Below are 11,676 nucleotides of genomic sequence, written 5' to 3' on the forward strand. Positions count from 1 at the left end.
CGGCATCTTCATCAGACGTGCATCAGGACCAGATTTCATCAAATACGCCGTATGTTTGATTTACATTGGTAATTAAAGTTACATTTACCTACGAAAGCATTTATTTCAAACACCATTATTTTAGCGAAGCGGCGAGCACTGACGACTGAAAGCGTCGCGCACATCCCTTACAAACATGGCAAAATGTTTCCGGAAAATGCTTTGTTACCGCAGTGTGATCCCTCTATGTCAATCACGCGTGTGTCGAATAAAGCTTTTTTCGAAGTAAGGCCACATATGATTACACATTTATGAATCTCTTAAGTCAAACTAAAACTTAACTCGAAAGGTCCATTACGTCAGAAGTAAATATATCAATTCATATCTCATCATTTGGACCTTCAACGTTTTCGGGGATTGGTTGGCAATGAAACGTTTATAGTTCTTGATGGCGAAAACTCCTGTGATCTGTTCCACGTGTCTGTTTTTAAATGAAACACTGAAATAAAATAGACACAATTTTTGGATATTAACAACTTCTTTAATACTGCCTTTGCCTTTACAGTATCAACAGAAGTTGTTATCCATAAATTGTGTCTACTTTGTCATACGTCAACTTCTAACTATTATAGGGGCGGTCGGGTAGCCTAATGGTTAAAGCGTTCGCTCGTCACGCCGAAGACCCGGGTTCGATTCCCGACATGGGTACAATGTGTGAAACCCATTTCTGGTGTCCCCCGCCGTGATATTGCTGGAATATTGCTAAAAGCGGCGTAAAACCATACTCACTCACTCACTCACTCTAACTATTATAGTAATGACTATCAAACGAAACACTGCAATGTTCTATTCCTTAAATGAACCACTTCATGCATGTCCTTCCTTACCTTCAGACCGTGGAGCGGAGACAAACTACCCGTAGCAGTAGTGCCCCACTCCAAACCTAAACCAGCCTTCTACTGATGTTGCGACGAGTGATGCAGCGCGTCTTGTCAGTGTTAAGAGGAAAAGAAGGAAAGCGGACTGGCGACGTTTGGTCGGAGTAGCTCTCATCTTGGCCTTCGTCTAGTGTCAGTGTTCCGAGGTATTGATACAGGTTGTGTAAACCGGAGGCGACCACCCACATCCAGGGAATCAACAACAGAGTTTCTGGAGAGTAGGAGTGAGTGAGTGAGTATGGTTTTACGCCGCTTTTAGCAATATTACAGCAATATCACGGCGGTGGACACCAGAAATAGGCTTTACACATTGTACCCATGTCGGGAATCGAACCCGGGTCTTCGGCGTGACGAGCCAACGTTTTAACAACGATGCTACCCCACCGTCCCTTGAGAATAGGATGTGCACACGATTTCACAGCTGTTAACAGAACTGTTGATTGTAATATATGAACTGTGAAACCCATTTAATCCGGACTGTGAATGCAGTTTTCGCAGTGACTGCATCAGGATTAACCCATTTTAAAATGAACTAATCACGGCTGAATTAGAATTGTCCCGACATTAGCGCCCGGGGGTGAGGCTCCCCGACTTTCGAGGTGTCACTGTATGTGTGGGTCTCCACGGACGGGGAAGAGAGATTCTCTCTGGTAGCTGTGATAGACCGCTCTCAACCAGTGTTTAATGACGTCAGTGTTAGAACCTTTATCCTTCGTCTTTGTTTCATGGAACTCGCATTTCTGGACATCACTGACTGTATGATTCCGACTTCGTCAACATCCTCATCTTTCGGTGGTTCTTTAGGATTGGTTGATGTACCGTATAATCTCTGTCAAATCATTTTCGGATTGGATATATTTGTGCGACTATGTCTCTTGCCGATTCTTCAAGAGCTGTGAGGACTTAGCATCATACTACAATAATCAATCGGTATGTCTGAAAACTAGGAGCTTATGTGCTATACGTCCTAATAGATATGTGTGTATAGTGTGTCACTGTGTGCGGGTAATGTTTTCATTCAACCTCGGTCACAGGGTCCAAAAGTAATAATTATTTTCGTTTTAAGGTGTAATGTGGACATATAGGGTGTCCTCGAAAAAAGTAAAACTGTTAAGCAGCTCCTTTCAGAGACAACAATTATTTGTCTTGGAGTGACTGAAACATTTTGTCTCTCAAAAAAATCGGCCTCAACAAATATATATGTCAGTTCTTTGGCAAAGCCGTTGTGAAATAATGCCCCATGAACTATTGGCTTGCTTTCGTAAAGAACACTGATTTCGGACACAGGAACTATCATTCGACACGCCGTGTGGACACAATAGACCAACACGTATACATTCAACAAACCTGTCTTTGTCGTGTAATATGTGTGCACATTGATAACATGTTCATCCTGGAAACCGGATCTGCTGAACTGATGTGAGAAGTGAGAATGGTTTAACGCTATTTTTAGTTCATTTATCATGCTGGATGTTGGAGGAAGCCGCCTAGTGATACATATCTTAGAGGTTTACTGGTACCACTTTGGTAAAAGCCATGAGTTCGTGCAGGATACCAAGAGACCAAGGATTGTCATCAGGGCATGTGTTGTGGACACATGACCAGCAGATTTGCGAATTGTGGTGCCTCAATATGTATCTGTTCCAGTGTACTCAATGTATAAAACGTGTTAGAACTTAGAATGTAGTTATTTGTGTTAATTTCATTTCCCCCGCGTCACTTGATGTGAAGACCTGATTCCCTGTTTATTCCTTAGTGAGGTGTTTTCCAGGAGTGTTTCCTTGTGGTACCATTGGCACATGGTCGACGTCGCATAGAAGATCAACCGTGTTGATAATACTAATAATCACAATCATAATAATGGATATTTGTAATGCGCCGAATACACTATCTATCGATGCATGAAATATTTTTATTCAAACTCGGATTATCATTTAGGATCGTTTCTCGTGACTAGCTCGAACCATTCAATTTATCAAAATTGTAGGTTATGTACAGCCTTCTGTCCCTGGGCCTCCTTAATGTCCCCTTGGTTTATATAGATGTGTCCTGCCTAGTGCCGGAGGAGGCCTTCTGTCTCTGGGCCTCCTTAATGTCCCCTTGGTTTATATAGATGTGTCCTGCCTAGTGCCGGAGGGGGACCTTCTGTCTCTGGGCCTCCTTAATGTCCCCTTGGTTTATATAGATGTGTCCTGCCTAGTGCCGGAGGGGGACCTTCTGTCTCTGGGCCTCCTTAATGTCCCCTTGGTTTATATAGATGTGTCCTGTCCAGTGCCGGAGGGGGACCTTCTGTCTCTGGTCCTCTTGTACATGTCCTCTACCTCCTGTATCGTGTTGGGCAGCTCCGTCCCCCTCGTCTCTGGCAGGAGGACTACAGCGAGGGCGGACAGGAAGCAGAAGGAGGCCATCAACACACCGGGGAGCCAGGGAATTTGTTTCATCTGAAACAGGGTAAAGTGCAGCTGTATGGAGCCTCGGGTCGGTAGTTCAGGAAGTCAGATGTGAGGTTTGGTACGTGTCCGTGACGAAATAGACACAGACTCAACCAACATTGACAAGTTCTAATAATACAGTTATACTACGGCGGTTTTAAGTAATATTCGCACCGTGAAAACACAGTTAGTCGGACCCTTAGTCGGAGTCGTTACAGATTCAGTGAGTGAGTAAGTATGGTTTTTCGCCGCTTTTAGCAATATTCTAGCAATATCACGGCGGGGGACACCACAAATGGGCTTCACACATCGTACCCATGTCGGGATCCGAACCCGGGTCTTGGACGTGACGAGCGAACGCTTTAACCACTAGGCTACCCCACCGCCCCCGTGACAGATTCAGACTATTGATGATTAGAATCCAAGGTTACCCTGATCACGATGATTATACTGAACCGACAACGTCAAGGACAAGCAATACGCTGGCTTTCTTCCCACAAGAAGCTGGCACGCCATGATGGAAGTCAAGTACTGCTCAATATCGCGTAAACCAAACACACTCACACACTCATTTGACATTGTATGGATAGCGCCACGGGTCCAGGTGACATGCGTTTAAACTACTCAGTCGGGTGACATTCAACAATTTAAAAAAAAATGTGCATTTGAACATTGTTTACTTACCAAAATGGCCGTAAAAGGGGCGACTAGAGATCCTATCCTACCCGTTGTCGAATTTATTCCAAGCCCAATGTTCCTGATGAATAGAATGATGAGACATACGTAAGATCCTGGAAACGATGTCTCTTATCATTGAGGTGATCAATGGGCTGTCTGTCCGACTAAACATTGATATTAGTTCTAGGTTCCACTGCGTTGATTCAGGTTTGCCAAGTAATTAAAACAGATCATGGTTTACAATATCTAATCTAATTTATGGTTTATTAGTCATGCTGAATATAGCGCCATCTAGTGCAAAACTGTGGTTGGCGTGTTTAGCATCCTTTACAGCGATATGAAACTGGGAGGCTCACAATATTGGTGTTTATAATGCCTCAAACATTCGTCACCACTCGCCCCTTTCCGTAACCTATATTCGGCTTGTCCCGGAATAACACGAGTTGGTCACGAATGTGCCTCAAAGTGAGATTGACAAATCAGAGCGCAGAACTACTCACCCCACATGAGCCCGTATAAAGTCAGTAAGAGCCATCTTGGATTTTCCGACACCCACCTCACATATTTCACATGGAAATGCCGGTACCGAAATTAGATTTTTGACACTGTTTTGTGTTTTATTATCATTAATTGTGATGTGCAAGGTCATTAATCTGTTTTTTAGATCACGTTTGTGACTTTATTGATAAAAAGATTATAGTTAAAATTTTCAACAAGGTTTGGCCTCTAAGGTTTGAAGAGTGGTCTCCCTTTCACATCAGCAATGGCTGTCAAACGTTTTGCTGGTAGCGCTGATGAGGAAATCTCTGATAAAAGGCAAAATGTGAGATATGGATACCAGAGATCTAGAGTGTAAACCTTTCGGCATAATAAATTCGTTATGGTGTCTTTAGTTGCCGTATACGGTGTTATATTAGGTTAGCTGACGCCTCGCCCAAAATGTTTCTGCTAACCGAATATGACACCGTATACGGCAACTAAACACACCATAACTAATATTATTATTGTAGTAATAAGGAAGAGGATGACTTTGGATACATGTTGTTTCTACTTACCGCACATTTGTGGGATAGACCTCAGTAGTAAATAGAAGCAATGACACGAAAGTCGCACCAATGAACACTCTCCCCACAAAGGCGCACACCGTGGCCACGATATGCCACGACACGCTGGCTGAAGACACCATGACAGAGAAACATAAACACCTTTTGTCAAAATAATGATTAAAGAATTGAGAATGAAATTGAGTGTGACTCCGCTTTGAACAGTATTTCAGTTATGTCACGGCCTGTCAGCTTAATGAGGGAGGACAGAGGACGCAAGTCGTCCGCGTCTACCCATTATACTAATGAAACCCGTGAATCAAGATTCGAACTCACAAGCAGCGGATCCTGGCTTAGCCTTTGTTGACCGATCATTGTTTTGAGGGCATGGATTTTGCGTCCATTTGCGTGGATTCACCTTAAATATTTTGGGAAAGTATTAACTTCTTTTCCAGAATATCTGATTCATATTTTTTTATTATTTGTTTTATCTTACCTGTAACAAGTTTTATAATGGTGGAGGCAAGAAGACCAAACCCGGACATCAGGTAAAATATCGTAAATGTTTTCTTCCTGCCGACTCTGTCAAATTCAAAGATTCATTTGAATAAATGTATACGAAATATTAATAATAAAAATTATTGATACTGTTTACGTTGAGGTGTAGATGTTAACAAATTTGTAATTAGAGTAACCTCCCTTTGCGAAAAGAACATTTCGTTTTTGTTACTGGTTGCATTTTTAGCTCCACATCAATTTAATCCCGCAATTTATATTTGTTCTGTGTGCTGGGTCATCGACCTGTCGGCAATATAATAATTAATAAAACTGGTTAAAACAACAATGAAACAGCGACTTGTAATAATAGAGCTAGACGCATGGCAGGCACGTTAGGAAACAATAACGCACAGACTGGTAATGCATCATCAACATCAGACCCCAAGTTCATCAAGTCCGACATTAGAACGAGCAAAGGGTACTTATTTCCGTTAAACTAAGGCCTTTTCACCAGGCGACATAGTGAGTGAGGTTGGATTAACGCCGATTTGAGCATTCCATCAGTCCGATGATGGCGAGTCAGCTGGAAGTGGGAGGAAAGCTCAAACCGATGCAGGGTCCCGTTCCACAAAGCGACCTTAGCACTACCACTACCCTACGCCTATATTACAGTATGGGAGCTACGTTAAGACTGTTTTGTGGAACGGGGCCTTGGTTTTAGAGGTTGACTTGCACATATCTGCTGAAACAAGGGCTGGGACGGGCAACTCGGGTACTCGGGTCGGGTGGTTCCTGAGTAGGACCCGGATACCCACAGTACTACCCAGACCCGTGGTTAGTCACGTGATATATTGTTTAATGGCAACAATTATCTAGAACTTCAACGGTTACACTATAAGTGACAAGTGTTCGAATTTCTTTCTGACTATACACCAATACCTTCTGACGTTATATGTTTGAATAGAGATAAAACTTCAGTCAACTTCAATGTATGCATGGCCACTTCGTTTTCTATGAGTATCGAAATACATTATACCAGGGCTACGGTCAAACGGCTACGGTCAGACCCGGGTAGGGTCGGGTAATAGTGGGATGGGTACCCGAGTAGTAAATTTGGACTCGTCCCAACCCTAGCTGAAACCCACCAGTCCATACATGGTGGTGACAGACCAAGGATTGTCATCAGGGCAAATGTGTGATGTGGACACGTGGCCAGCAGATTTGCGAATTGCGGTGCCTTAGACCAATCAATTTAAGAAATAGTACATATCCATGTGTGTCCTCATGTATAGAATACCTGCTTCTAGCTTAAATGTCTAACCCCCAAATTTCACGAAGACGTTATCAATTAGGAAGTCCAGCATTTCACTTATTGTTTTCTCAGAAATCTTCAGATTTTTGACAAATTTCCCTGAACCTCTGAAGGTATATGTGTAATTGTATATAAGGTCACCACGTTTTGTAACAAACGCCCCATGGACCAAGGAATAACGTTTTCTTTAAGTTTGTCAGGTGGGATAGTGATGTAGAAAGTTGAAAAATCAAATGAAATGTTGACAGAAATAAACTTGGTTCTTTTCTGAAATTGTAAAAAGTCACCCAAATCCTTTGAGGTTTTGAGAATCCACATTGTATTAATTCATTTGTATAAAATACTTTCTGTGAATTTATAGAAAGTCCTTGCTTGGTTTTATTAATTAAATGATTATGGTTAATCTTTGGGATAGGCAATGGTGGCACATTTGTTGAACCAAGCAATGGACTGGTGCTTCTCTTTATGCAGAGCTTTGGAATCGAGTACAAAAGAGGGCATGTCTTCGTGTTTTCGAGTCAGGCCAAAAGTTGATAGTACTGATGCATAGTCTGGGCAGATCCCTTCCTAAGTTGACATACTAGCCTTATATGTGGCATAATTTGATATGTCACTGATACTAAGCTCTTTGATCAAACAATTAATGTAGTGGTGTTTACATATAATGGTTATGCTTGTCGAAAGAGGCGACGAAAGGGATCGGGTGGTAAGGCTCGCTGACTTGGTTGATGCATTTCATCGTATCTCAATTGCGTAGGTTGATGCTCATGACATAAATCACTGGATTGTCTGGTCCAGACTCGATTATTTACAGACCACCGACATATAGCTGGACTATTGCAGAGTGCGGCGTTAAGCAACAAACAAACAAACATATTATGGTTTGTTTATTTAGACCTTGTCAGTGGGAACAACAACAGACTTTTCGTGAAGGGCAGCCTGACTTTGACTGACAGCCGGCTGGAATAGTTTATTTCAATTCTGTTTCCTATTTTCAGTTTGTGCATTCAACCAAGGACAACGTCACGTGTCTAGGCCTAGTTCAGATACTACATTTGTTTTGTGACGGAAAGGTTGAGGCAACCTGCCATAAAGAAGAACTATAGCCTTGTTTACCTCCACGATTTGAAAGCTGGAGACGTAAATTAGCTCGGAATACATTCTACTTTTGAATAGCTGAAATACCTGGACGGACTGCTGGCATGCATTATGCAATATTCGACGGGGTGCTTGCAGTGGCTACTTGAAATTAAGTATCCCTCGCTAATGTACTGAGCATCCTTTGTCCAACTTAATGAGCTGTACTTTTGTTTGCAGACTCTGCAGAGATACCGAGCTCACACAGAGATGAAATTAGACATATGTCCTGAGCTTTCCACTGTATTCCATGATGTTTGATTGAACATTGATGCCTGTATATTTCCAGGAAAGGAAATAAAATGACACAACTCATTGACAAGGCTTGTATTTCTCTATGTATTTTAAACATATAGGTGCCAATTTATCTCATATATGCCAAACCTGCGTAAAACATGATGGACTCATTTTATTACCGTCTTCGCCATGCTTGTGGTTTTGACAAAAAGGTCCATCCATGGTACGACCCGGAATATGTAGAGGGCGTCATGGAAAATGATGAATACAAAATTCTTTGGAATTGGCCCGTATACAGCCTCAGACCTATCTAGGCAAACAAACCTGATCTTGTCCTTTTTGATAAATCCAATAAAATCATTTATATTATTGAATTTTCTGTCCCTTTTGACACTGATGTGATTGACAAGATCCAGGGGAAAAAAATATGCAAATATGCATACGCTTGCATCCCAAGTACAAAGTTGTCCGACTCCCCATTGTTCTCGGTGCCTTAGGTTTGGTACCTCCCAATCTGTTGACTGACATTGGGAGAGTACCCGGGTTTACTACCAGGAATATAACCCTTCTGGCAATCTGTGTAATGCAGAAGGCTGCTGTGTTGGGATTCTCCAAAAAAGTTCTGGGTGGGTTTGACAAGGCAGCCCTTGCTGGGAGAAGTCCCATTCTCTGTCTGGGCTGCGTGCAGAGGGGGCAAGGGCCCTGAGCTGATGATGAGCCTAATCAGCCTGACTGTGCCAGGATCACTAAAACCCTCTTTGCTGCATTTTCTTATTTTAATCTGTTAATAATGATAGTAATAATAATAGCTAGTCGAACCAACGCTCAGCGGATACTGACATAATTGCAAAGGGGCAACACTGTATCACTAGCTGATCCTTGCAACATCCTTGAGACATTGTTTTACCTGTCTGAGAGAAGCCAAAAAAGGAACCCGGATGGAAAGTCGGACACCGAGTTGAGGACGAAGTTGAGGTAGACGTCGCTGGCTAGAGTGTTGGACGTCAAGTAGAGGCTGAAATACGTTGACGTCGCTGTCATCCTATGTAAACAATAATGTTGTTTTACCTCGAGCATTGACATCAGTAGTGAGACACTTGACTACGCTGCATGCTGTAGCTATCTGGGGGTTCACAGAGTTACATTTGGAAGTCCCAGGGTCATGAACGGGAGTCCCAGGGTCATGAAAGGGAGACCCAGGGTCATGAGCGGCTGTCCCAGGGTCATGAACGGGAGTCCCAGGGTCATGAACGGGTGTCCCGGGGTCATGAACGGGAGTCCCAGGGTCATGAACGGGAGTCCCAGGGTCATGAACGGGTGTCCCGGGGTCATGAACGGGAGTCCCAGGTTGACCACTGAGACCCACTTGGTCCTACTTAACTTTGATAAGGAAAGACGGTGTCCTTTTCCTTTAATCTATCTATGACTTTGAAAGTGAAGAAATTGGTTGTTAGGGAGAAAAAGTTTGTTTTGGATTTGTAGGTGAAAACTAAACAATTCGGCCTGGTTTGGGTCATGTTCCCAAAGCAAGAGTGTTCGCAGGCCAACGTCGAAAGCCAGTTAAACTTTTATGTAGGCTAATAGACGTTTTATTTTATTCTGATTTTCGGCGGATCCGTAAACCAAGCAGGACCATACGTAAGGCCTAACGTCGTGTAGATATAACACTGCAAGGCCTAACGTCGTGTAGATATAACACTGCAAGGCCTAACGTCGTGTTTATAACTATGCAAGGCCTAACGTGATGTATATAACACCACAAGGCCTAATGTCATGTATATAACACTGCAAGGTCTAACGTCATGTATATATTACCGCAAGGCCTAACGTCATGTATATAACACTGCAAGGCCTAACGTCGTGTAGATATAACACTGCAAGGCCTAACGTCATGTATATAACACTGCAAAGCCTAACGTCATGTTTATAACACTGCAAGGCCTAACGTCGTTTATAACACTGCAAGGCCTAACGTCATGTTTATAACACTGCAAGGCCTAACGTCATGTTTATAACACTGCAAGGCCCAACGTCATGTTTACAACACTGCAAGGCCTAACGTCATGTTTATAACACTGCAAGTCCTAACGTCATGTTTATAACACTGCGCATTCTCTCGAGCACTTATTACAGGTGATTTCCGTGTTTGAAACAAAACTCAGAAATGATATGAAATATTTGAAAAGAAGATCACAAATGGACAGTCTGAACGTGTCAGGTAAACATAACGTGCATACTACAATCAAACTAGTATTTATGAGTCAATCACCCGTAATTGTGCGTCCCATTTCATATTATTTGCATCCATTCTCAACTTATATGCACAAAGGATGCAAAATTATGCGTTATGAGATATATGAAGTTTGTTCTGCCTACCGAGTGGGGACTCCAGGATGGGGTTATCCCCAGTAACCCCTGGGGGAGTGAGAGTTTTTGTATCACCCACTTTCATTTCCAGGACAGTCATTGCCAACTTCGTGTGACATTGCTCATGATATCAATCACCTGTTTGTCTAGTCCAGACCAATAGTTTCAGCCGCCGTGGTCTACCTGGAATATTCCTAAGTGCGGCGTTAGAAAAATAAACTGCCGTGCACAAAATATTTACATCCATGTTTGATGGTGGTTAAAATGAAACAAAACATGGTTATTTGATGGTGATGTATTGATACGAGTACCATAGTTGTGTTTTTGTCCCGAAGTTTGCAGTATTTCGTTGACTGTTTTCAGTCTAGTCACGTTTTGATAACGTTTCAAATGTTTTGGTTAAATCCAATTTTCAAGTGTATACTTTCTTTTGTCCGGTAGTTTACGCTCTAACTACATGAGTGAGTGAGTGTATATGGTTTTACGCCGCTTTTAGCAATATTCGAGCAATATCACGGCGGGGGACACCAGAAATGGGCTTAACTACATGACGGGAATCTAAGCTCCAGCGGCTGTTGCCTATTTCCAGTTAATGTCTCGAAAGTGAGGACAAGGCTATTAAACAAGTAAATTAATATTATATAGAAACAGATGTGTGTGATAAATGCAGCTTGCTATTATATTAATAACAGGCTATTTATATTACGCATATTTCCACATCGCTCAGGGACATGTTCAACGCGCTATTATTACCCCGGTAACTGGGTCATATTGGACTCAAGAATCATTCTCAGCTCTCTGAGGAGTATACAACCCAAGCTGCCTGTTAGGCGCTAGAACGGTCAATATGGCCCTCTTTAAACGGTTGTTGTCACGTACACAGTATTTGCTGTGTGTAGCTCACATTGAATAGCAAACGGGTTTTTATCGTACAAATATGCTTAGACATGCAATGATAGAGCAACTATAGCTATATAAAATAGTCGGGTGTTCTAAAAGTCCAGTTTTCATTCTCGCCGAAATAGGCTGGAGTTTTTATTTTCGATGGATGAACT

General features: G+C 42.4%; 2 protein-coding genes across 3 annotated transcripts in view; one reads left to right on the plus strand and one right to left on the minus strand.

Moving 5' to 3' along the window:
* The window catches only part of LOC124121940, a 31,121-nt gene extending 28,525 nt beyond the window's left edge, over nt 1-2,596 (plus strand). For both annotated transcript variants that reach the window (XM_046485079.2, XM_046485085.2), the window contains one exon: nt 873-2,596. In XM_046485079.2, coding sequence (XP_046341035.2) covers nt 873-942 — 70 coding nt within the window. In that variant the 3' untranslated portion in view covers nt 943-2,596. The remainder of the gene's footprint in view (nt 1-872) is intronic.
* A 10-nt stretch (nt 2,597-2,606) lies between these two features.
* Nucleotides 2,607-11,676, minus strand: part of LOC124121956 (solute carrier family 22 member 6-A-like) — a 22,928-nt gene continuing 13,858 nt past the window's right edge. Inside the window, exons 7-11 of the mRNA XM_046485097.2 lie at nt 9,162-9,296; nt 5,567-5,652; nt 5,083-5,200; nt 4,034-4,106; nt 2,607-3,358 (exon numbers count right to left, since the gene is read on the minus strand). Coding sequence (XP_046341053.2) covers nt 3,167-3,358; nt 4,034-4,106; nt 5,083-5,200; nt 5,567-5,652; nt 9,162-9,296 — 604 coding nt within the window. The 3' untranslated portion in view covers nt 2,607-3,166. The remainder of the gene's footprint in view (nt 3,359-4,033; nt 4,107-5,082; nt 5,201-5,566; nt 5,653-9,161; nt 9,297-11,676) is intronic.

Source organism: Haliotis rufescens, unplaced genomic scaffold (assembly GCF_023055435.1).
Source record: "Haliotis rufescens isolate VD_foot unplaced genomic scaffold, xgHalRufe1.0.p SCAF_16, whole genome shotgun sequence".
Lineage (NCBI taxonomy): Eukaryota > Metazoa > Mollusca > Gastropoda > Lepetellida > Haliotidae > Haliotis > Haliotis rufescens.